This window comes from Bos taurus, chromosome 9, assembly GCF_002263795.3.
Source record: "Bos taurus isolate L1 Dominette 01449 registration number 42190680 breed Hereford chromosome 9, ARS-UCD2.0, whole genome shotgun sequence".
Taxonomy (NCBI): domain Eukaryota; kingdom Metazoa; phylum Chordata; class Mammalia; order Artiodactyla; family Bovidae; genus Bos; species Bos taurus.
This window is the reverse complement of record NC_037336.1, coordinates 86,199,675-86,226,935: the sequence shown is the minus strand read 5'-3', so window position 1 is coordinate 86,226,935 and position 27,261 is coordinate 86,199,675. Positions and strand designations below refer to the sequence as shown.

The following is a 27,261-nucleotide window of genomic DNA, read 5'->3' as shown; positions in this document are numbered from 1 at the left end:
AGGAAGATCCCCTGAAGCAGGAAATGGCAGCCCACTCTATTCTTGCCGCAGAGTTGGACACAACTGAGCAACGGAACACGAGGCTGCATCTGGACAGGAGACAAACTGGGGGTTCAGACTGAGGCTTCTACAGAAATGTTTTTAAATGTCACTTTGAATACATATGATACCCTTCTCTCCAAGAACTTGAAGGGCTTTCCGTCAGGGGTTTTAAGCATCCCAACAAACCAGGGGTGGGCGGGAACTGTCCCTCCCCTGGAGATGGGAACATGGAGATTTCCCCTTCCCACCAGAGAGACTAAGGTCGACGGGAAGGTCTGACACCCAGAGATCCTGACAGCCAGGCCGACACTTTCCCTGGGATGTAGTGTCCTCTAAAAGGTGTTTATCATTTTTCTCTTTTCTTTCAGAACTCAATCAATCAAAAATAAACTCTTGGGCTTGTATTTGATAGTGGAGGCCAAGATAAAATACGGTCAACCATACTGTGCCCAGCTCTGCTGATCCAATTAAGGTACTGGTGTTGGTGTATTAATTAGAATGCTATAATATCCTGAGTTAACTATGAAAACTTGTTGCATTGCAATTTGTTTTGGTTGTAAAGATTTGCCCTGGAAGCAAGAGGAGTAAATGAATGAGGTTTGACAAATCCATGGTTAATGGGTTATGGGGGGGGATAAACTGAGTGACTGGGATTGACATATGCACACTTGTGTACATAAAATAGATAACTAATAAGGACCTAACTCCAACACTTTGGCCAACTCATGCGAAGAGTTGACTCACTGGAAAAGACCCTGATGCTGGGAGGGATTAGGGGCAGGAGGAGAAGGGGACGACAAAGGATGAGATGGCTGGATGGCATCACCAACTCGATGCAGATGAGTTTGGGTGAACTCTGGGAGTTGGTGATGGACAGGGAGGCCTTGTGTGCTGCGATTCATGGGGTCACAAAGAGTCGGACACGACTAAGAGACTGAACTGAACTGAACTGAATAAGGACTTAGAGCACAGGAAATTTTACTCAATACTCTGTCATGGCCTACATGGGAAAAGAATCTAAAAAGAATGGGTATATGTGTAACTGATTCACTTTGCTGTCCAGCAGAAATTAACACAGCCCTGTAAATCAACTATAGTCCAACAAAAATTTTAAAAAGAGGAAGAAAGAATAATGAATGAGGACGTCAGGGGTGACGCAGAGAGAAGGGAGGAAGGAAGTGCATGAGAGAATCAAGGGGTCAGAGGGGCCGTGCTCTGCTGTCTACAAGTCGTAAAACACATGACCCAAAATAGCTACCCAGTCCTCGTTATCTAATTATGTCTAATTATACGTTCTTGGCCCCAGGGAAGTGGGAGACAGGCACATACCCTGGACAGTGCAGTGACAAGCCACTTTAGAAATGTGGTTGGAGACACAGCTCTTGTGGAAGCGGTACACGTACTCCCATCCCCCATTCGGCCACCGAGGATAATCCAGGATAATCCGCAGGTGTCCTCTTCACCTGTTCACCAGCCCAGAGAACTTTGGGTATAAGAGAGGCTGGGGAACTTCAGGGGAGACTTGCTTTCAAAGATAAGGCAGCAACTCCTCTTTGCTGCTTAGTAACTGGCTTTGCTGAATCTGTCTCTTTACACTTCATTTGCACAAGGCTTGCAGCACAGCAGGAAAGTTCTTTGAAGGCTAAACTCTTCTCGAAGCCCTGCAGACTGTTAGGCTTCCTGCGGCAGGGCAGCCAAAGCGCTGCCCAGGGCAAACTCAGGCCTCCCTGGTTGCTGGCCCTCGGGGCCACGAGGTCAGCACAGATAGGATTCTCCTGTGAGCCTGTGAGGTCCTGTTATCCCCATGGGAAAAGCAGTGAGGAAAGGGCTGGTCAGATGGCTGATGGGGAGGCCCAGGGTCCGGGGCTAGTCAGCAGATTGGCCCGGGGACCTAGTGCTCTGTCAACCTCAACTGTGAGCTCAGACAGGCCCGCCTTAGAGGAGGACTCTGAGAGCTACAGTAAAGTACAGTGACAAGAAATCTGTGCTAAGGGATCCCTGGGGAAGAGAATGCCCAGAACGTGCAGTTAGCAATTTAACAGAGGATCAAAACACATAAATTTGAGGTTTGCATTAGTATCAAAAGGTCCTTGCGGGTGAAGAGGAAAAAAACACAGATTTCTAAAATACCCACCAACATCAAACATGCAAGGTTTAGAGTAATGAAATGGAGTGTTCAAAAGGTAGAGAAAGAGGCTGGGCCTAGCTTTGTGATGGCTCAGCGGGTAAAGAATCTGCCTGCAATGCAGGAGACACAGGAGACATGGGCTCAACCCTAGAGCCAGGAAGATCCCTTGGAGGAGGAAATGGCAACCTAGTATGCTTGCCTGAAAATCCCATGGACAGAGGAGCCTGGCAGGCTACGGTCCATGGGGTCATAAAGAGTCAGGCACGTCTTAGCAACTAAACATACGCACAGCACACACAAAATACACATAATTCCACCTCCAAGTTATTCCCAGAGTCCTGTGTGGGTGCAGGTTGTATAAAAATGTGCAATGAAATATATCTGCTAAAATATCCATCTCTTGTCTATTTTGTTCCAATACAAAATCTTTTTTTTTTTTGAGAACTATAAGGTCAAGTGGCTTCTCATTAAAAAAAATTTTCAAGTTTTCACAAGACTTAAGAGTAGTATTTTTAGAAAGAAATGAAGCTTTTAACCAAATATTTCAAATTTTGATCCCTCTACTGAAAAAATAAATGGATTAAAAATGTCTTTTGAAGGGCAATTACACTACCTTGGAAAGGAAGGTAGATTTTAAAGTAATTGTTTGTTAGAAGGAGACTAAGTACCCAAAAGAAATGAAAGAACCATTAAACTGAAAAATATCTTACCTTGAGAAATTGAGGAAATGAACATGTCGGGTGAATAAATAGGGCTGTTCGGCAGTACTTATATTTTTAATCAGTTCCATCTATTAAAAAAAAGTACAAAATTAGCATATATAGGATTTAATTTACCAAGCTATATTAAGCTAAAGGTTATCTCCCCAACTCTTTTTTTCCTCACTTACTACTTCTTGAACCAGGCCAAACAGCTATGCTTTGTGCTTATGAACTTTACATAAGGCTCCTTACTAAATAAAATAAAGAAGCTCTTGCAATGTGCAGTCCTGAATTTAAGTTAGTTAATTGCCATCATGAAATAAAAGTGACAGTTGAAGTAATTTTGACTGGAGAAGTCAGTGTGTTGCTGTCCTGAAATGCAAGTACGAAAATGCCTTTAATCCTCCCCTTTAAAGTCCAATCAAGACAAAGGTTAATGATTAGTTTACATTTCTATAATGATCTTACTGGGAAATACAGAAGCATTTGAAACTAGTTCTGCAGAATTGAAAAGTAGAAATAAAATGAGGCACTATCTCCTTATTTTTCCCTTTGATTATAAAATTTACAAAACAAGTATTTCAGAGGGAACACGTAACACCCCCCCCACCACTTCCCAAAAAATGTTCTCGGGTTTTGGTGGGTGGTCATCTGAATTATTTATTTGCAGTTATCAGCAAGGCAACAAGTAGTTTTAATTTGTACAAACTAACATTTACAGTCTTCTGGAACATGTCATGATACAGAAAACGTTTAGTAAAATCTGTTAGAAATTCCAAGCATTCTTATGACTCCCTGACTTCCTGAATTCCACTTTCCTTAGATTTTCTTATTTGCCCCATCAAAGCTGACACTCTGGAATTTTTAAGCAGCACATTGAAAATCGCTACTTTGGACAGACATCAGAAGGGCAGCACTTCATATTTTATGAAATAGCTCAAGTTGAAAACTGGAAACAAAAACGGTCATTCATGTGTTACCTACAGTAGCAACAACAATAAAATGGGAGTCTGGAACTCTAGGTTTGTCTCAAGCGTGACGGAAACCTGGTCTGCCTTGTTCCCTCCTGTCTAGCTCGGAGCTGACACACACGGAAATGCTCCATAAATATTTGTTAAATGAATTAATTCCAACGAGTCCATGACTTACAGATGGTTACTCTAGGACGTCGTGGCCTAAACTCTTTCATTAGACATTCGTGCTCACAACGACTGTTTGAAGAAATGAAATTGAATTTTAAAAGCAGATGACTTGCAGTTCATAACCCAGGGCTTCTGTTCGTCAGTGGCAGGCATGGGTGAATAATGGTCTGCCTGTCCTCAAGCTTGCATGTAAAAGGAAATTGAATCCTGCCTCTTTATCTTCTGTTTATCCTTTACAACCCCCCTGCATGCTCCAGAGCTTGTTTTTGGTTAATAAATCTTCCAGCTTCCTTCACATTATGAATTTTGATTTTTGATAGATCTACCAGCAAAATTACTGATTTGGGAGCACAGCCGAAAGTAACTGATTGCTGAGGTTGTCTGCTTAGAAGCATAACTGTGTGTATGTTTAAAATAGTGACCATTCAATGCCTTAATCTTTAGATTATTTTTCTTCAGCTATTTCTTTGTACACATAGAGTAATATGAGAAAGCCATCTAGGATTACACAAGACTGGAAAAATGGGTCAGAAGAAAACCTGTTTCCTTCACATATTCAACATTATATTACATTCTCTAAACACATGTCAATGTGTTAAATTTGAGAGAAGAACAGTAGTGGTTAGATTTTGAGAACAGTGTCATAATAGTCATAAAGCCGTCTATTTCACGAGGAAAAATGGATTAGTGATGACAGTGCATAACTCTTTCTAGACATCTCTTTAAATAGAGAATAAAGTTACTAATGCTTGCATTTATCACATTAGTATAGGGTAGTCAGACTGTACATTTCAGCTCTCACGAATTTTGTCCTGCACACGAAATAGGAAAATCCACATAAAGTACCACAATCTTCAGTCCACGGCATTGTGTTCACAGTTTGTGAAGATGGTGTCATCTGGCCATCTTCACAAACGCTGTGCATGCTAAGTCGCTTCAGTCGTGTCTGACTCTTGGCGACGCTATGGACTGTAGCTTGCTAGACTCCTCTGTCCACGGGATTCTCCAGGCAAAAATACTGCAGTGGGTTGCCACGCCTTCCTCCAGGGGATCCTCCCGACCCAGGGATCAAACCCGAGTCTCTTAGATCTCCTGCACTGACCAGCAGCTTCTTTACCACTAGTGCCCCCTGGGAAGCCCTCACAAATGCTAACCTTCCCCATTTCGAGTAACAAGCAGCCAGCTCCTGAGCACCTGCTGGCCATCACCTGAGTTCCCCCTTGGTTTTCCCAACGCTGCCAGCAGCCTACATTTCTCTCACCTGAGTCTTATCTGTGTGAGTGGCAAAGACATTACTTAAAATTATCACAGGAACTAACTCTCCTTTGCCTTGGCTCATGCAGGACCACTGCTAGCCTTTATTTTGATTCCACTGAATTCATTCATTCATTCAGCATTTATATTGGGTGCTTACCAAGCCCTGGAGATCAAAACCTGAATAAAATCAATGGGAAGACATAGAAAGACAAGACAGTGGAATGTGTCCTAATGGTATCCCCAAATCTACCCTGGCCAAAACCACACTCTTGATCCTCGTCCATCTTTACTCCTTTCTGGTTAATGGTTCTCTCTATATCCTCACATTTGATTTGGGTCTTTCCTGGACTCCCATATTCAATCCCTTGCTGAGTCAAGTTAATTTTATCTTTACTATTTCCCTCAATTGACCCTCAAGATCCCACATCCTATAGCCAGTCAAACTAGAGTCCTCCATATTCCTTCCATACACCATGTCCAAGACTGACCATGTCCAAACTCAGGCTCAAGATTCTTCTTCTAGAATGTTCTTCCTCTTCTCTCTGCATGTCCACATTCTAATCACTCTTTGCTGCTGCCGCCAAGTCGCTTCAGTCATGTCCGACTCTGTGCGACCCCATGGACTGCAGCCTACCAGGCTTCTCTGTCCCTGGGATTCTCCAGGCAAGAACACTGGAGTGGGTTGCCATTTCCTTCTCCTTTACAACTAGCTAAAATGCTTGCCTCCTCCAGGTAGCCTTCCTGAAGTTTTTTCATTCAACAATCATTGATTTTCAACTATGTCAGGCTATGTGCCACTCTGGATTGTGGCTTTAAAATAAAAGATTTGGTTCTTGCTCTCAGGAAGCTCAGAGACTTGTGGGAGAAGTGGATAAACAGACAGGTATCATCATGTGATAACGATCATGGGATAGAAAGCATGGAGGTGGGATGCCTGTCCCGACCTGCAGATGGAGAGGTAATGCTTTGGTAAGGAGGTGTTTCTCAGTGGTTTCCAAGGATACACAGGAGTCAATAAGAGAAGAAAGGGACTCTCAGCATGGCAGACAGAGTGAACAGCAGATGCAAAACACAAAACACAAAAATGACTTGGCTATTAAAACTGCCAGGCGGGCAGGCACGGGATCAGCAAAGCAGTGGACAAGACTAGAGAGGAAGGTAAGAACTGGGTAACTGAGGGTCTTGCTGGTCTCATGAAGGATTCCGACATTTATCTACAGCCAGAAAGGACTTTTTTTCTTCTCTCAGATCTAAGGTCAGGTGAAAAAGAGAGTAAGGATTAGAAGCAGAAAGTTTAGTGAGGAAGACAGAAATAATCTCAACAGGAAATGATGAGGTCATGGACTCATCACTTCTCAGTGTGGTTCCCATACCAGCTACATCAGTATCACCTGGACACCTGATTATGTTGTTTGGTCTCTAAGTCGTGTCTGACTCCTTTGTGACCCGATGGACTGTAGTCCACCAGGCTCCTCTGTCCGTGTGCTTTCCCAGGCAAGAATACTGGAGTGGGTTGCCATTCCTTCCCCAGAGAATCTTCCTGACCCAGGGATCGAACTCGTGTCTTCTGCATTGGCAAGGAGATTCTTACCACTGAGACTCCAGGGAAGCCCAGGACATGTGTTTAATAAGAACACAAAATCTCAGGCCTCACTCCACACCTATGGAATTAGAAGAAACTCTGGAGGTGGGGCCCATCAATCTGCATTTTAACAAGCATGCCAGGAAACCCTAAGGCTCAACAGGTTCAGAAACAAGGAATGAGGTTCATGGAAGTGAAAACAGATGGAGAGATTTGGGTATATTAAGGAGGGAGACTGTGCTGAGACTTGTAGCCGCTGGCAACATAAGGGAAGGAGAGGGCATGGTCAATGGAGCTTCCTTTTTAGTCCTGGCTGGGGTCTGAACATGTGGTGGTACCCATTCGTGGAGATGGGAAACACTGCAGGAGGAGGGAATCTGCCTCCAGAAGGGAGGGGAAATGGGTTTGGTTTTGAACATCATTGGCTAGAGATATCATTGTCTTCTTTAACTTCCTGAGGCACTCTGAGAATTTTCTAGGACATGCTCCGTTTACGTTATGTTATAGCTGGGTTTGTGTCCTGGCTTTGAACCAGACTGAAAGCTCCTTGAGGGTGGTGGCCAGGTTTTATTTATCCCCCAGAAAGCCAAGCCCAGGTGCCTACATAGAATACATACCCAAAACTGTTTATGCAATAAAGTACCCCCTTTTGGGGGCTTCCTGAGTGGTGTTAGTGGTAAAGAACCCACCTGCCAATGCAGGAGATGCAAGAGAGGTGGGTTCGATCTCTGGGGGCAGGGGGAAGATCCCTCGGAGGAGGGCGTGGCACCTCACTCCAGTAATCTTGCTTAGAGAATCCCATGGACAGAGGAGCCCGGCGGGCTATAGTCCACAGGGTTGCAAAGAGTTGGACACGACAGAAGTGACTTAGCATGCACGCACAGACCTCCTCTAGAAAAACATTTTTGGAGTTAAGAAATATACAGTTCACTGAAGACAGAATTATCACCGAGGCTGTGAATTCAGGTTTTCTGGGACAGATTTGTGCATTCATTACCGTGGTGTCACATGGAGCTAACAGTTGTACTATTTCACCATCTAGGATGTAACAACACAAAACAAACCATCGTTTTCTGAGTGTTTTCCAGGCTATCACTGAATCAAGATGCTCTTTATGTACATACTGGCATTTCATCTTTAAATGACTCCATGAGTTAACTATCATCCAGGGTTTACGGGTTAAGAAACTGAGGCACAGAAAAGCTGCATAGATTGCTTACGATCTCACCACTACAACCAGGTGGAATGAGGATTTAAACAAAAGTCTGCCTGACACCAAAAATCCTGCTGCTTATCACTAAACTGCAATCTCCTCACCATTCCCACTGCTTTTTGATCTATATATAACCTGTTAAAATGGGAGGAAGGGGTCGGTTAGCAAAATAACTCTGGAGACTAAAGAGGGTTTATGAAGATATGAATTTTCTATCTTTTTGTGATGGGTTTAAAAATCAAAAGAAAGTTCTAACAGATGGAAAAGCATTAAAAGTAATAAAAATAAAAGCATCAAAATATCAGAGAGAATATTTTTTAAAGTTCTCGGTGGGAAAATAGTGCAACAAGCCAGGAATGAATTTAAAATACTACAAATAAAAAGAATGAAAAATAACTCTGTAATGGAATGGATCTAAAAGAAGAAGTTGAATCACAGCACATCTGAGAATGAGATAGAACTGAAGTTTAAAAAAAAGAGGCAAGAATCAAACAGAATTTATAATGTAGAGGATGTGCCAGGCAGTAGCTTTTAATCTTTCGCTTTCAACCTAACTGGCTGAGATGACAGAGCAGAAAACCTTTACCTGCAGTTCTATAAACACAGCTAGTTAGTAAAAGACTTCCTTGGGAGATGCTTGTCAGCCGTAACTGACAGAGCATTGACCCTACTCTGATCTGAGTTCTTGTGTCACTCGTAAACAACTAGATGTCCCATAATTTTGCACAACATCTTAAATGAAAGAAAAGACATGCTTTTACACATCAAAGCCAAATAAGGAGTAGCTCAGAAGAGAACTCCTTGGCCCTTTAACCTCAGAGGCCAGGAGGATGGCTGTGGGCTCTGGTTACCTTTCCCTCTTCCTCCTGCATGAAGAAAGCCCTTTTTGAAGGAGGTCGGATGGCCCTCCCACCTTCAGCTCCTCACTAAGGAGTCAGTACAACACATGCCTGCAATGAAGAAGACGACCACCAGGGGGAGTAATGATGTGACCAAGGCAAGGAGGCTGCATCTGAACAGAGAAAATCAACCTCGCGGCTACAACTTGAACCAGAGGAGAAAACATTTTAATTTTTCAGAGCTTGTGGTTTCCTACTTTCCCCCTCTTTTCTCTGCACTGAGTTTTTACTAGCAGACTCAGATTTTTGTCTACAGGACTCCAAGATAAGACCTTGTTTGCAGCACTGGGTGAACTTAGCCCTGTGGCATGGAGATGGACTCAGCTAATTTTGGTTTGACTCCAAAGTCCAGTTGGAGCAGCTCTGATACCTGTGGACACATCCTTCCTACTCTAAGGTCAGGGAACTCTGAGGGTCACTCTGAGGAGACTTTTCCAAAACATCTCAAGCAACAGTTAGTCTTCTGGGATAAACGTGCAGGCCTCTGACACAATATCTTCAGAGGTTTAAGGGATTCTCAGGTGGGCTGCCGTCTATGGGGTCGCACAGAGTCAGACACAACTGAAGTGACTTAGCAGCAGCAGCAGGTAAAAGAGGAATTTTTCTTGTTTAGTGGAGGATTCCCTTTAATTTTCTAATAATTAGATCCTTTCCTGCAATAAATCTTCACTAGAATTGTGCCTGAGCATCTCCTGGGGAGTTTCCTGCTCCCCCACAAGATACAAATACCTGGGTGCCACCATTAAGAGCATAACTCAGTATTTCATAGTAGGACCTAGAAACATGTGTGAAAAGCTCCTGAGAATATTCTGATGCCCATGATGGTTAAGAACCATTTTTTACTGACCTCCCACTGCCCATGAATAATGTTCTATCTCCTTAGCCTAACATTCAAGGTTCTTTGGGATTTGATCCCAGTTCATTTTCAATTCTTATTCTCCCATATCTTCTTGAGCATTTGGTTTTTTTCCTTTTTAAGGGGGTGATAATACTTTCCTAATAATGTTGCTTAAAGGATTAAAATGAGATGCACAAGCATCTACTATGCTGTCTGATCCTCAGTCTACAGCAATAACAGAAGGGCCTCAATGAATATTCATCACAACAAGTAAACAGTGGTGGGACCAGCCTCAGAATGAATGAGTCAACCTTTGCCTTTAACACAGGCCAGGTGACTCTGCCTTAGGGAAGCCTGGGAGGAATCCCAGTGGCCCCAGAATGGTTTCCAAGTCTAATGCGGTTTCTTTCGGTGGGTTTTCTCTTCTAGCGTTGCAATGCTTTGTAGCCACAGTCAGACATGGAGTGTGCAGTGGCTGAGAGCAGTGAGGAAGGGAAATTAAAACACCATAAAGAAATTCTGTTTCTGACGAAGAGGGTACGGCACTCTAGAACACACTGACATAGGGGCTGTATCCACTGTTCTTTGAATACTTTTCAAGAGTTTAGTCATTTGAATGGCTAGTGAATAGAGTCACTGCAGATGTGAAGTTTATAGTGAAAGAGTAGCCTTTACTGGTATGACTGATGGAAGTGTGTAGGCTGGTCCGCCAGCTCTGAACTGTGACTCAGAGTTCTGTGGGATGCAATTGAGAGCCACAAACACTATAAAGAGTCCCCTGGCCAACTCAGACTGGGACACTTTAGGTGAAAGCTGATTAAACAGACTTTTTTGTTTGTTTGTTTTTAATTTAAAAAATTATCAGAGTCTTTAAAATGTGAATATTGTTGTGACTTTCCTAGAGGGGGACAAGGAGATAGCATTTTCCGAACTTTTTAAGTCATGATATTTTCATTTTTTTCCCCAATGTCTTAGGAGACTAAATTTCTCAGGAACACACTTAGGGAAATGCTGATATGATGGTTTTGACAAGGATCCTTAACCCTGGTGGCTCAGTAGTAAAGAATCCACCTGCCAATGCAGAAGACACAAGTTCAATCCCTGGATCGGGAAGACCCCCCTGGAGGAGGAAATGGCAACCCATTCCAGTATTCTTGCCTGGAAAATCCCACAGACAGAGGAGCTTGGCAGCTACAATCCATGGGGTCACAAAATAGTCAGACATGACTTAGCAACTAAACAACAACAACAACCTTAACTCTGAAACTCCTGTGGTGCTTGATCAAAAAAATAAAAACTTTTCTAGACTCTACCCCAGAATCTCCAGAAGAAGGGCTACATACAGCAACTACATAATCATAAGGCTGTGCTGGGGATGCCCTGGTGACTCAGTGGTAAAGAATCTACCTGCCCATGCAGGAGACACAGGTTCAATCCCTGACCCAGGAAGCTCCCAGAAGCCGCATAGCAGCTAAACCCGTGTACCATAACTACTGAGCCTGTGCTCTAGATCCTGGGAGCCACAACAAGAGAAGCTGCTGCAAAGAGAAACTCACACACCACAAACAGAGAATGGCTCTTGCTTGCCAAAACTGAAGAAAAGCCTACAGCAAGGAAGACCCAGCACAGACAAAAATATATAAAAAAATAAACATTTGTTTTTTTTGTTTTAAAAAGATCCTGCTGTGCAACCAGAGCATATAGCCACTGCATTAGGAGGGTGGCTCCTAAATTCGGGAGGGCCCAAGTTCAAGCCCAAGTGCTATGGACAGTCAGTTTTATTATATTTGGAAAGTGACTTCATCAGGCTGTTTTAGTTTTCTCATCCATAAAATAGGAAATCGTACCCACTCACTGGTCTAGTTTTAGGTCCAAACAAATTAAATGAAATAATAAAATAAAACAATTAGCACAGAGCAGGTGCTGCTATTTCAGTTTGGAATCCTCCATAGCTTCAGTACGGACTTCCCTGGTGGCTCAGCAGTAAAGAATCCACCTGGAAAGCAGGAGACGCAGGAGATGCTGGTTCATTCCCTGGGTCAGGAAGATCCCCTGGAGAAGGAAATGGCAACCCACTCCAGTATTCTTACCTGGAGAATCCCATGGACAGAGGAGACTGGGGGGCTACAATCCATGGGGTGACAAAGAGTCAGACATGACTTAAGTGATTGAACACACACATAGCTTAAGTCTAAATAAAAATTGGAAATGTATTTGCTTTCTCCATCTTTTAGGTTCATATGCCAACAGTTTTTGCCCTTCTTCAACAGGAATGAAATCATTTTGACTTCTTAGGTCTGTGATATGCCTCTGACATATTGGCTTTTATTATCCTCAGAGCAGCATTCTGAAAGATAGGGTCAGACCATTAACAAAGATGGGTATGAGTCTTTTGGAAATCACACATCCTGCCTTCTGGAAAATGGTTCTTTATCTTTTAGGTTGTACATGATCTCTGTTTTCCAAGAAAGTATCTAAACTAGCCCAAGCGATTTAAATCTGGTTTTAAAGCATAAATCAAATGATGTCATCCGGAGTTCCCATTATATGCCCTGCAAAAGGTCCAACATTTGGCCAGCACCAGCTGTCCATGTTCTTCTGTGGAGGCAGAGTTTTCTAAAATATTAACTTCAAAGGCATTTCTATTTCTTATAAGGGCAGATGTAATGGGCTTTTTATTGATGTTGTAACATTTGCTGTCTTCATGCTCTCTTTCCTTTTTAATAATCCCTTCAGTGTCTTACTCCATGAAATAGATTTTTTAAAATCTAGTGCTCAATGGGTTTGTGTGTGTACGTGTGTGTGCATGTGTGTGTGAGATGACAGGTACCCTCCAGGGAGAAACGTATGTGTGAATTTGACTCTAGCCCAGAGAGATGCCATTGTGTATGGATGCAATGATACAGATGATTCCAGTCTTCAGTCTCATAAGCGGTTACTTTTCCAAAGTTCATTTATAAGTCAGTAGTTTGGAACTTGGAACACATTTTCTCATAAAAGAAATGTTCGACATGGTGGAGAGAGTCCCAGGCCAGCCCACAAGAGTCCATTTAACTCGTACTGCACCAAAGCAGACCTGTCATTAACTCCAGAGAACAATGTTGCCATGGGAACTACATTTTCAGAGTTCTACTCTTTCATGTTAAGAACCACTGACTATAAAATTTTAACTCATCTCCCTAAATCACATACGCCCCTTTCCTTTAATAAATTACCAAGAAAAGGGAGCTATTCACACCACAGATTATTTCTTGCATATATTAGGTTAAAATAAAAATTTTTCTCTACTTGTTTCATGCACTTTGAATCTTTAGAAAAAGGATGCATGTAACAAAGAAAGAGTTTCTTTAAACATTCTTGAGACTTGGTTTCAAGTCTTCTTTGAACTACTTCAAACTTGGTTTCTTGTCCTGGCGTTTCCTGGCTCCCCTTGTATGTCACAGCCCGGTCAGCTAGCTCCAGAGAGGCAACTGTCACTATCCTTATGCTTGTTTGTACATCAAAATTGTTTGTTTGCTTTTTCTACCAGATCTATACCTTTCCCTTAAGTTTTTTAAAACTTGCCTTATAATTTAATAGGAATCTGCAATAACCAAGTAATGAAGTATATTCTAGGTCACACTGACCACAGGAATCAGAAATGCTTCAACTAATTATACACAGATCATGGCAGAAGTTGTATAAATATATCACAGAATCACAGGGCTGGAAAGAACCTTAAAAGATTGTCTAGTCTTTTCCCTGGCTTTCAGACAAGCCAATCATTCCAAACAGATGAGAACTAACCTCTGTTTTAGAGGAAAGGATAACTTTGGCTTTAACCCTTTCTAAAAGACTTTACAATTTGTGTACCATTAGTAAATTATTCTTCATTTTTAGTCTAAGTCCTTCCCTTTACAGTTCATCACAGGAAACAAAGTAGGTTGATTTGTTTAAAATTCCAGAGTGTATTCAAATATCATATTTTGTGCTTGTTTTTCTAGGGTCTTCCTGAACATCTTAGGGTCTAATATTCTCATTACTTTGCTCCCTCTGAGTTTTTACACCTTTCTGCAGTGGGAACTAAAGTCCAGATACTATACTTTGTTAGGCTTTAAGAACTGAGCATAATTTCCATACATAGGAACATTTAAGTCTAATCTGATAGCTGACTGAAAGACTCAAAAGAAAACCAAGTTTTTTATTTATAACAACACTGCAATCGCATAGGCTATTTATTATAGTTGCTCTCTTTCAGGGAGTAAAAAGGGTATGCTGCTGCTGCTGCTAAGTCGCTTCAGTCATGTCCGACTCTGTGCGACCCCATAGACGACAGCCCACCAGGCTTCCCCATCCCTGGGATTCTCCAGGCAAGAACACTGGAGTGGGTTGCCATTTCCTTCTCCAATGCATGAAAGTGAAAAGTGAAAGTGAAGTCGCTCAGTCGTGTCCGACTCTAGCAACCCCATGGACTGCAGCCTACCAGGCTCTTCCGTCCATGAGATTTTCCAGGCAAAAAGGGTATAACCAGCCCTAATTATATTTGTTCTTCAATCAGATAAGGAAATCAAAGAACCTACCCCATGAAAATTACTGATAGAATGTGATATCTTAAAATGTCAGCAAATATAATTTTTCTATTGAGCACCTACCACAGAACTTGTAAGTGAAAAAGTGAAAGTGAAAGTTACTCAGTCGTGTCTGACTCTTTGTGACCCCATGGACTGTATAGCACATGGGATTCTCCAGGCTAGGATACTGGAGTGGGTAGCCGTTCCCTTCTCCAGCGAATCTTCCCAACCCAGGGATTGAACCCAGGTCGCCCACACTGCAGGCGGATTCTTTACCAGCTGAGTCACAAGGCAAGCCCAAGAATACTGGAGTGGGTAGCTGTTCCCTTCTCCAGGGGGCCTTCCCAACCCAGGGATGGAACCCAGGTCGCCCACATTGCAGGCAGATTCTTTACCAACTGAGCTATCTAATCCCAAAACTTTTTTTTTTTTTTTTGCTTATTGCTTATGACTATTTAGACTTGTTACTCAGAGACCCCTTGGTGGAAGTTTTCAAAGAAATGGGCATTTTGATCTCTATACTGTGGAAGACAGTAAATACACAGACATTATAGCAAGTACTGCTGGCAGCGCTACACTCTCAAAACAGTCCTCCCATTCCCTGTGACAAGAGAGACAGGAAGGCTATTGCATATCCCCTGCGTGTGTGAGGTTTTGAATGCCTGAAAGGTGAAGATCGTGTAAGACAGAAGTACACGTAGCATTAGGGTCTTACCTTAGTAAACCATGCACCTGGTTTATTCCCTAAATTTACCTAGTCACTGAGTGGTGTGATGGTTAAATTTCATGTGTCAATTTGACTGGCCAAGGGATGCCCAGATTAAGCAGTATTTCCCAGTGTGTCTGTGAGAGTGCTTCTGGATGAGATGAGCATTTGAATCAGTTGGACTCAGTAGATATCCCTCCCCAGCGTGGGTGGGCCTCATCCAATCCCTTGAAGGCCTGAGTAGAACAAAATGTGGAAGAAGGAGGAAGTGATTTTTTTTTCCTGCTTCACTGACTAAACTGAGACATCTCATATTATATTCTCCTGCCCTTACGTCATGGGATTTACATCATGGGCTCGCCTGCTTCTCAGGCTTTCACACTTGGGCTCGAGCTCAGTTTCACCAATGGCTTTACTGGGCCTTCAACTTGCAGATGGCAGAGTGTGGGACTTCTCAGCCTCCATCATTGCATATGCCAATTCCTCATAGTACATCTCCATTCCTGTCTGTCTGTCCATCTGTACACTGATATCTGTTTATCTTTTGATAGCCATATCTCCATCCTGCTGGTACTGTTCTCTGAAGAGCCCTGACTTACGCTGCTGCTGCTGTTTAGTCGTTTCAGTCGTGTCCGACTCTGTGGGACCCAATGGACTGCAGCCTACCAGGCACCTCTGTCCAGGGGGACTCTCCAGGCAAGAACACTGGAACAGGCTGCCACGCCCTCCTCCAGGGGATCTTCCCAACCCAGGGATCGAACCCAGGTCGCCTGCATTGCAGGCAGATTTTTTACCACTGAGCCACCAGGAAAGCCTGCCCTGACTTATACTGGTGGCTATTCACCCATTCTAAATACCTAAGAGGACCAAAGCAACTTTTTGAGACCAAGCTAACAAACTTGACCCTGTGAAATGATTATGAGAGCACTAGGCCTGTTGTCTACACTAACAAAGCATCTCAGTGGAGACTATCAACCCTATTTTGGTGTCAGCTTACAAAGTGGAATCTGTCTTCCTAGCTTCCTGACTACCACCCGCATGGGCCTCATATGGGTCAGCGTCTTAGGGCAGATTTGTTCCCAGGAGGTGGGATAATTCTTTTGATACCACTAAATAGGCCAAGAGCTGTTTTGGCACCTCAAGACCCCCCGAACTTACCATAATAGGAAGCTCGTGCCCCCATCAACCAACCAGATTCCTGGCCCAACGAGGGTTTTCTCTTTATTATAACCATAAAAACTTAGGACATTTGTGAGGAAATGCAAAGGAAGAAATATTAAAATCAGGCTTTCTTATTTTTGCTCCCAAGATGTCAGCGTTACCTATAACTCAGTGGCATACCTATGTGAGATTTAAGCACTGCTAATTTTAGCTAAACAGACAATGACCATGTACTCTATCCTTCACTGGTTTTAATAAAAGTATCCCTTCAGGGGAACTTCCTGGTTTACAGACGTCTGTCAGAACCCTCAACTTAAATTTCCTTCCACACCCTGGCAAAAATACAGTATGATATTGTAACTCTGGTATTCATTTGGTAGGGGTGAAAGGGTGTTCCGGAAGGCACCCACTAATGGTGCAAATGAAGCAAAGACAACTTACTTGTTCATTCTTAGTAAGCCTGGTTTTGTTGTGAATGTCTGACGTGACCAAATTGAATCCGTGCTTCTCTGACAAGATTCTCAGAAGCAGGACGACGGTCCGACTCCCACACTTGCCCACTCTGTTGTACACCACCTGGCTCGGGAAAGGCAGCACCTGGGAATGAGCGAGAGCAGATGAGAGACTGTGGGGTTGAAACACTGAGGATTCTTCCCTCAACTGCAGAATGATAAACATTTGGTCAAACTCGCAAAGAGTCAGACACGGCTTAGCAACTGAAGAACAACAGCAAGTGAGAAGGGCCCGTGCGAAGCTAACCAGAATGGACACAATGAACCGGGATTCTTCTTCATGGTGTAACATGAGAGAAACGCTGGACTCCTCCATCTATGCTGACACTTAAAACTGGTACAATTTCATGCCGTCTAGAATATTGATTGTGAAGTCACTGTTGTCTTTTTCTTCAGAACGAAATATATAAATAGGTGCTTTAATGAAAATATTCTTTTGCAAGTTGTATTAGAACAATCTGTAGAGTGCTTGGGAGAAATAATAGTAATTTCAAAAATTGAGACATAATTTAAAAGCAATAAAATTCACCCTTTAACGTGTTCAATTCAGTGAGTTTCAGTATATTCACAGAGTTGTGAACCTTCACCAGTACTTAATTCCAGAGCACTGGAAAAGAAACTCCACACCCATTAGCATTCACTTCCATTTACCTCATTATCTTGATTCACTGAAACTATCTACTCTCTGTCTCTAGGGTTTTGCCTATAGCTTTCCAAAAATCTCATATAAATGGAATCACAGGACATGCGGCCTTTTGTGTCTGGCTTCTTTCACTGAGCATAATGTTTTTAAGGTTCATCAGTGTTGTAGTATGAATTGGTATTTCATCTCTTTACATGGCTTGTATGGATAGGCCATATTTTGTTTATATATTTATCAGTTGATGGACATTGGATTGTTTCCACCTTTTGCCTACTATGAGTAAATATGCTGTGAACATTTGTCTATATGTCTTTGTGTATACATCTGTTTTTGATTCATCTTGGGTAAATCCTCAGAGTAGAAACGCTGGATCATATGGTAACTCTATGCTTAATTTTTTGAAGAACTGCCAAACTGTTTTTAATACAGCTGCACCACTTTATATTCCCACCAGCAAAGCATGAGAGTTTCAATTTCTCCACATCCTTGCTAACATTTGTTATTGCTTGTTTTTATTATTATTATTATAGCCATCCTAATGGGTGTGAAGTGGTATCTCATTGTGGTTTTGATTTGCATTTCCCTGATGACTAATGACGTTGAGCATATTTTATGTATTTATTGGCCATTTGTATATTTTCTTTGGACAAATGTCTATTCAAACACTGCCCATTTTAAAATTGGTTATTTAATCTTTTCACTGTTTTTTTTTCAGATTTCATTTTTTTTTTAACATTTTATTTTATATTGGAGTATAACCTGTTAACACTGTTGTGGTAGTTTCAGGTGGACAGCAAAGGGACTCAGTCATTCATATACATGTAACCATTCTCCCCCAAACGCCCTTTCGCATCCAGGCTGCCACATAACACTGAGCAGAGTTTCCTGTACAGTAGGTAGGATCCTATGCACTATCCATAGAGTTTTAAAAGTTCTATATTTTTTCTTAATTTGCAAGTATATTCTCCCATTCTATGGACTGTCTTTTCACTTTCTTGAAATGTCAAAGCCTGAGACTGTAATCTTAATGGAATCCAATTTATCTAGTTTTTCTTTGGTTGCTTCGCTTTCAGTATCATATCTAAGAAACCATTGTCTAATCCAAAGTCACAAAGATATACACCTGTGTTTTCTCTTAGAGGTTTCATAGTTTTAGTGCTAATATTCAGGTCTTTGATTCATTTTGAGTTAATTCTGTGTATGATGTGAGCTAGTGATCTGACTTCATTCCTTTGCATGTGAATATCCATCTGCCTCAGCAGCATTTTTTTGAAAAGACTTTTTTTTTCCTTTCTCTATATAATTGTTTGGCATCCTTACTGAAAACCCCCTAACCATAAAACTACAGTTTTATTTCTGGACTGTCAGTCCTGTTCCATTGATCTATATGTTCATCCTATGCCAGAACCACAGAATTTGGGTTACCATTTCTTCATTCTAAGTTTTGAAATCAGGAAGGGTGAATCCCTGCAACTGTTTTCTTCTTTACCAAGATTGTTTTGGCTATTCTGGGTCCCTTGCATTTCCTTATGAATTTTAGGATCAGCTTGTCAATTTCTGCAAAAAAGGCCATTGAGATTTTGACAGGGACTGTGTTGAATCAATAGATCAATAGAGGGACTACTGCCATTTTAAAATATTAAGTCTTCCAATACATGAACATAGAAGTCTTTCCATTTACTGGATTTTCCTTTAATTTGTTTCATTGATGTTTTTCAATTTTCAGTGTACAAGCCTTATAATTCTCTTATTTATTTTTTGATGCTATTTTAAATGGTGTTCCCTGGTAGCTTAGTGGTAAATAATCTGTCTGAAGTGCAGGAGATCTGAGTTTGATCCCTGAGTCAGAAAGATCTCCTGGAGAAGGAAATGGCAACCCACTCCAGTATTCTTTGTGTGTGTGTGTGTAATAAAGTTTTATAAAAGAGATAGGAGAAAGCTTCTGACATAGACATCAGAAGGGGACTGAAAAAGTGCCCCCTTGCTAGTTTTTAGCAAGGCCACTCCAGTATTCTTGCCTGAAAAATCCCATGGACAGAGGAGCCTGGCGGGCCATGATCCATGGGATCACAAGAGTTGGACACAACTTAGTAAATAAACCACCATTATAAAGGGAACTGCTTTTTAATTTAATTTTTGGATTGGCTGCTCACTGGTAGAAATACAACTGATTTTTGTATATTGATCTTGTATCCTCCAACCCTGCTGAACTCATTTTATTAGCTTTAATAGTTTCTTTGTGTGGATTCTTTAGGATTTTCAATATATTTGATCATGACATCTGCAAACAGAGATAGTTTTACTTCTTCCTTTGCAGTATGGATGCCTTTTATTTCTTTTTCTTTTCTAATTGCCAAGTTATAAAAATTCTGATAGACTAAGAAGCAATTATAAAAGTATCTGATTAAATATTTAAATCCCCAATAAAGATATTATTTCCATATTGAATGCTGGGCATTCAACAGTAATTGACAAATAAAATAACCAAAAGATTCCATCATTCAGCACATATCCATAACAGAAGGCCATAAAAGGCCCAAAGTTAAAGAGTATAGTACAACATATCTAAATATACCCCAAACTTGGCTATGGTATGCAATTTGAATTTTTGCCTTTGTAATTACAGGTTTAATTTTCTTAAAATGTTTTATAGGCAGAGCAGCATTTTGTAAATTTGGAGCTTCAAGGCTAATTGTCATTGGAGTAAAATATAATACTAATATCACTTACGTAGCAACCAGTCATATACCATTTTGATATAATTCTTCACATATATATTTTTTAAATGAGCAATACTTTGTTTCCTTAGGGTCAGTCATAATATCTTCTATTATGTGCCCTGATGTGTGTGTGTTAGTCGCTCAGTCGTATCCAACTCTTTGTGACCCCATGGACTGTAGCCCACCAAGCTCCTCTGTCCATGGGATTCTCCAGGCAAGAATACTGGAGTGGGTTGCCATTTCCTTCTCCAATCTATGACTACTGGCAAAAACATAGCTTTGACTAGATGAACCTTTGTTAGCAGAGTAATGTCTCTGCTTTTTTAGTATGCTATCTAGGTTGGTCATAACTTTTCTTCAAAGGAGCGAACATCTTTTAATTTCATGGCAGCAGTCACCATCTGGAGCCCAAGCAAAGAAAGTCTCTCACTGTTTCCATTGTCTCCCCATCTATTTGCCATGAAGTGATGGGAATGGATGCTGTGATCTACATGTCCTCATGGTGCCTAGAAAATGCCTTGGATACATAGTGTCTCAATAGACATCCATTGGTTCTTGGCAGCTCTGAGGGGCTTAATGTACTGTTTAACATTAACACAATGATTCCACTTAACAGTGAGACCAGGACAATCTTCCAATACAGCTGATCTTTCTGACCAAATGCTAATAAAATCATCAGGGTAAAAAAGACCATCAATATAATAGGTCCTTTCATTTACGGTTCAATCAGTGAGTACCTCAAAAGTCTACCCTCTGGAAATAATTGTAGAAGTTCAGATATTCGGACGAATCATTTAGTTCTCATTCATGAGACTGTGATCCAGGGAGGTTGAACTGGGCTTCACACTTAGTGGAATTGCACTACTAGTGTGTGTAAGTTGGATTTTCTGTAATAACCAGGCTGGGAGATAGACTGTGGTTGTGACAAAGCTGCCAAAATAAACACAACTTTTAATTTCTTTGGGGGAATTAAACTGTTCAAGAATTGGATGAATACATTTTTCCTTGTCTCCTAGGACAGCACAGAACAACAATTTAGTCAATTGGTGGCCTAGAAGGTGTGAGTTACAACATATTAAGTACTTTATTCTAAGAGTATAAAATGTATCTTAGAAATTTTAGATGAAGAACAGAGGCACTTAGAAACCTGAGGTGGAAATAATTTCTCCTGAATTTCTTGGTTAATCAACACAGTGAGTGTGTGCTAAGTCACTTCAGTTGTGTCCGACTCTTTGCGACACAATGGACCATGGCTCCTCTGTCCATGGAATTCTCCAAGCATGAATATTGGAGTGGATTGGCATGCCCTCCTCCAGAGGATCTTCCCCTCCCAGGGACTGAACAAACCTGGGTATCCTGCATTACAGGCAGATTCTTTATTGTCTGAGCCACAACATACAATACACCATCACAAATAATAACCTTTCTCAAATTTAGGGTGGGACTTTTAAATCCTTTCTAAAAACCTATGGAATTCACTGGAAACTGGCAGATTTAGTCAGGCCAGATCAATGAGTTGATTTGGGGGTTTGGGATAGGTGTTAAAATTAACAATGGCAATGAGTTGCTGCTCATCCTTGTTTTTAGTAGAACTATAAATGTGCTCCTGAAGTCTGTTTTACCAACTTTGTCATCTTTTCTGATGTGTACTTTCTGAAATGATGGTAAAAAAAACAGGACAGATTTTTATGGAGGGCTGACCCTGACCCCCAAGTGCAGGCTCTGTGCCATATAAATTTTTTTAATCTTTGTTAACAATAGTGAATCAAATAGCATAACTGTCTTCACTCTAGTGTACATTTCTCTAGGAATTTAAATTTTCAAATAATTTAAGCATCATTAATAGTACCTAAGCGACTTTCCTGTGTGCTCTTCTCTTTCTCATAGATCACAGATTCACACAATGACAGAGTTTGAAGTCTAGAGACAATGTGGATTAATTCATCCCCTTCCAACTCCCTCCCCACCCTGTACCACTAGTCTCTTTCATCCCCACCCACAGCCCAATCTGTGTTTGACTCGACTAGAGCTTTATCTTGTCTTTTCACCCACTCAAGTACCCTGTGAGATGGATATTAGGAGTATTTTTAGATGCGTAACCAAGGCCGGAGAGATCATTTGGTGTGTTCAAGGTCACAAAGCTAAAAAAGTACCATGTAACAACTAAAACCCAGCTTGCAGCTAACCTGACCCCAAAATGACACTCTATTTAATATAATAAAACATCAAAAGGTGAAAATGACCTTTAGTTTGGCTTCTGCAACAGAGATGCTATTTCTTTTTGTCATGTCTTGAATGTGTCCAATCTCATTAAATGCTATTGTTCAACAGTCTACTCTCACAACCAGAATCATCGGGCATTACTCATCCATTACTTATGTCCCCAGATGCTCAGCTGGAACTGACAGGAGTTGACTGGCCTCTCTTGCTCCTTCCTCAGGATGCATTTTATAAGCTAATGTAAGTCCGGAGTGTCAGAGCAGCTAACGGGAGGGGAAGAGAAGGATGTAGTTTTCGCTGTATTCCTTCCCCTAATCTACTGTAAGCAGTCACAGCTGCCTCAGATATTGTGACCCACTTCACTAGGAAAGGAAAAAACAGGAAGCAATACGTCACAGTGAAATGTATATAAAATCCTAAATGCACTTAAAATGTCTATCAAGACAAGCGAATACCCTCAAATGATAAACTTAACGACTGTGAAAAGATGTCTAAAGCCCTCTTTAGATCAAAATCCCCATTTTTCCTCAACAGATATTTGCCAATTGTTAGGCATTTCAACTTTAATGTCCCTATTATCATTTGCACACAAATTTTTGAAACTTACTCTTTCTTTGTGCATCCTACAAAGAAGCACACAACAAAAACCCTCCTTCTCCCTCCCGCACCCCAAGTGATTCTTCATTCTTGGCAACCATGGTTATACGAATGTTATGTCTGTGGTTTCTATTTTATGGCCAATTTGTAAAAGTGAAGGGAGCTCCCAAATATTTCACTCAGTGACTTATATATTTTTATGTTGCCTGCCTTGTAAGTTCTGCAAATGCCACAAATCCCCAGGGCCTGACAGGCTTGTGTGCAGTGTGCCAAATAAACAGAAGGCTTTCCAAAATCCTGAGCACAACAGTAACTACCACCAGATGACATCCACAATTCAATAACTTCCCCCAGGTTTGAAACGGGGCAGAGAAAGAAGCCTTTCTAGGTAAAAAGCAAACTTGGTCTGGACCTAGATTTTTCATAGTCCATGATTATAGGTTTCTCTGGGGACCGGTCTTGTCGGAAGAATGAACATCAATCCTGCTTTCAAGTCTTTGCAAAACGATATTTAATATAGTATGTTACAAGCTGTAGTTCCTGAATGGCTATATATTTAAATTACCTATGAAACTTCTAAAACTCCGGATTTCTGGACCCGACTCTGAAACTAACTGAAACAGAAAGTCTAGGATGATGAGGGTTGGGAGGCTGGCTCTAGAGAGGTTCTCTGCAGCCCTGCCACCTCTAGGTCCGTTTAGAAGAACCACTACTGTAGTAGACTCCTAGCCTTCCATGTTAAGCTGTTGGCTGGTTCCGAACAGCATTATGAGGGATTATGATGGGGGAGAAGGTTGCCTGCATGATACTGGAGAAGAGTCTGGGTGAAAGGCACTGTCATGGACTCCCCGGAGTGCTGCTGTCCTCTCATCCATAGTTCAAAGTCATGACTAACCCAACAGATCTGCTCACACTACAGTAAGGGTCCACCCCCTAGAATGATTAGAGAACAAATGTGGTGGTTAAAGGGCTTCCCAAGTGGTGCTGGAAATAAAGAGTTTGCCTGCCAATGCAGGAGACTTAAGAGATGTGAGTTCAATCTCTGGAATGGGAAGATCCCCCGGAGGAGGGGATAGTAACCCACTCCAGTATTCTTGCCTGGAGAATCCCATGGACAGAGGAGCCTGGCAGGCTACAGTCCATAGTGTTGCAGAGTCAGATACGATTTTAGCGACTTAGCATGCAAGTACGCAGGTGCTGGTTAACTGAATGTGCGTGCATAGTTGTTAAGTCATGTCTGACTCCTTGTGACCCTGTGGACAGTAGCCCGTCAGGCTCCTCTGTCCACAGGATTTCCCAGGCAAGAATACTGGAGTGGGTTGTCATTTCTTTCTCCAGGGGATCATGTTGACCCAGGGATCGAACGTGGATCTCCTGAATTGCAGGTAGATTCTTTACCACTGAGCTACCAGGGAAGCCCAACTGAATGTGTAGGTTGACTGAAATTCATACTCAGTTCAGTTCAGTTCAGTCACTCAGTCATCTCTGACTCTTTGCAACCCCATGAATCACAGCACGCCAGGCCTCCCTGTCCATCACCATCTCCCGGAGTTCACTCAGACTCACGTCCATGGAGTTGGTGATGCCACTCAGCCATCCCATCCTCTGTTGTCCCCTTCTCCTCCTGCCCCCAATCCCTCCCAGCATCAGAGTCTTTTCCAATGAGTCAACTCTTCACATGAGGTGGCCAAAGTACTGGAGTTTCAGCTTTAGCATCATTCCTTCCAAAGAAATCCCAGGGCTGATCTCCTTCAGAACGGACTGGTTGGATCTCCTTGCAGTCCAAGGGACTCTCAAGAGTCTTCTCCAACACCACAGTTCAAAAGCATCAATTCTTCGGCGCTCAGCTTTCTTCACAGTCCAACTCTCACATCCATACATGACCACTGGAAAAACCATAGCCTTGACTAGACGGACCTTTGTTGGCAAAGTAATGTCTCTGCTTTTTATATGCTATCTAGCTTGGTCATAACTTCCCTTCCAAGGAGTAAGCGTCTTTTAATTTCATGGCTGCAGTCACCATCTGCAGTGGTTTTGAAGCCCAAAAAAATAAAGTCTGACACTGTTTCCAGAGATTCATACTACACACCATCAAAGCATTATACCCTTAGTATCCATATTATGCTAAAGACGAAGTGATTTTCTTTGAGGAATAAAAGTCACTTTGTGATTTTTCAGCACCTCCATTCCATGGTTCCTCACACCAATGAGGGGAAGAGCCACAGCCATGGTTTCGTGAGGCTAGATCTCAGCGACAGGTGTGGTGCTCACTGTCCACAGGATATGACAGTTCAAATCCATTCTGTGAATCCCCACCTGAAAATTTCCTAGGAAACTGCAGTGCCAGGAACTAGTCCCCTTGCATCTTGGGGCCTCAGTGTCCTCATCTGAAAGAGGGGTTGTCGTCCTTGTTGTTCAGTCACTCAGTTGTGTCTGATTCTTTGCAACCCCATGGATGGCAGCATGCCAGGCTTCCCTGTCCTTCACTATCTCCTGGAGTTTGCTCAAACTCATGTCCATTGAGTCGGTGATGCCATCCAACCATCTCATCCTCTGTCTCCCGCTTCTCCTCCTGTCCTCAGTATTTTCCAGCATCAGGGTCTTTTCCAAAGAGTCAGCTCTTTGCATCAGGTGGCAGTCCTTCCAATGAATATCCAGGGTTAGAGCTGGGTTATAACCCAGTAAATGATACTCTCGTCTGAAGTTACTAAATGATTAATTTCAATCCATATTGTAATCAAGATATCGCTTGGAAATGCCTTAGAAATTAACACAAGATTTTAACATTCTTCCTTGTCAAATATGGGGTTTCCCAGGTGGCACTAGTGGTAATAAACAAGCTGCCTGCCAATGCAGGGGATGAAAATGACATGGGTTCGATCCTTGGATCAGGAAGATCTCCTGGAGAAGGACATAACGACTTGCTCCAGTATTCTTGCCTGGAGAATCCCCTGGACAGAGGAGCCTGGAGGGCTACAGTCCCTCGGTTGCAAAGATTTGGACACGACTGAGTGGCTGAGCACAGCACAGCAGCAGTTTACCATATATATTCATCAAAGAAATAGGTAAAAAAAGTTCCAGTAATTTGTGCTGCTCATGCATTCCAGCTCTGTGGGCACTCACAGTTCTCTTCTGGAACCTCTGGCGTTTCTGTATATGTCCCATTCTTATTTGGGCTTGTCATGTAATAAATTTTCCTTTATGCTCTTCTTATGTTTTCTTCTCCCTTCTACAGTTTTAACCATTTCAGTTCTCCTTTGTTTTTTGCTTTTTAAGACCATCACCAAACACCAAAGTCTGTACGGGGCTCAGCCTTCCAATAGTGCCGTCCAGAACTCAGCAGTGAGTCTCGCCGGCTTTTGCCCATCAAGCCATTCTAGGTCTTCTAACAGATGCATCTGTTTCCTAATCGCCATCGACTCTCCAATCCCTGGGCCCGTTCCCTCCATTCTAGAGGAGGAAACATACAGGACCCGCTAAAGAACTCCCTTTTCCCTCACTGCTGCCTTTCGTATGGAAAACTCTTTCTACCCCCAACTCTCAAATCACATCTTTGTATCATCTAATTATTCATAACCGATCTTCTTCCAGAAACCTTGCCAAATCTGAACTTTATGCTTTCTCCTTTCCCCCTGCTCCTACTTGAGATAGTTCCATGTCTAATGCTATCTACAGAAAGACAAATACAGCTGTACAAATCCATCTTTACAAATCCATCGGTTTTATTCCTCTAATAGACTAGGTCTACCTGGTTTGTGCATGTGGATTATTAATAAATATCTGTCTATTAAATGCACAAACTGTTGGGATGAAAATACTGTTGTTTTAGAACCAATATTGTCATTTTTATCATTTGTGCTTAGTTGCTCAGTCATGTCTGACTCTTTGCGACCCCATGGACTGTAGCCCACCAGGTTCCTCTCTCCATGGGGATTCTCCAGGCAAGAATACTGGAGTGGGTTGCCATGCCCTCCTCCAGGGGATCTTCCCAAACCAAGGACTGAACTTGGGTCTCCCACATTGCAGGTGGATTCTTTACCATCTGAGCCTCCAAGGAAGCCCATTTTATCATTTTTATCATTTAGAGGATGCTATTTTGGTTGTTCCCTAAAACTGTAAGGGAAATTTATTAATTTTTTTCTTTACACTCATATTTTGAAACATTCTTTTGTTTTTTAGGCCACACTCTGTGGCTTGCAGGATCTTAGTTCCTCAATCAAGGATCAAACCCAGTCCCCTCGCATTAGAAGTGCAGAGTCTTAACCACTGGATTACCAGAGAATTCCCTGAAACACTTTTATTTGCTATATTATGTAAGAAAAAGTATGGTGAAGTGAAGAAAGTCCCCTG

General features: G+C 41.9%; 1 protein-coding gene across 3 annotated transcripts in view; it reads right to left on the bottom strand.

Moving 5' to 3' along the window:
- UST (uronyl 2-sulfotransferase) overlaps window positions 1–27,261 on the bottom strand; it is a 317,131-nt gene that overhangs the window by 100,513 nt on the left and 189,357 nt on the right. For 2 of the 3 annotated variants that reach the window (NM_001206827.1, NM_001206826.1), the window contains 2 exon segments: window positions 16,661–16,816; window positions 2,881–2,960 (listed from right to left, as the gene is read on the bottom strand). In NM_001206827.1, coding sequence (NP_001193756.1) covers window positions 2,881–2,960; window positions 16,661–16,816 — 236 coding nt within the window. 3 annotated transcript variants of the gene reach the window in all.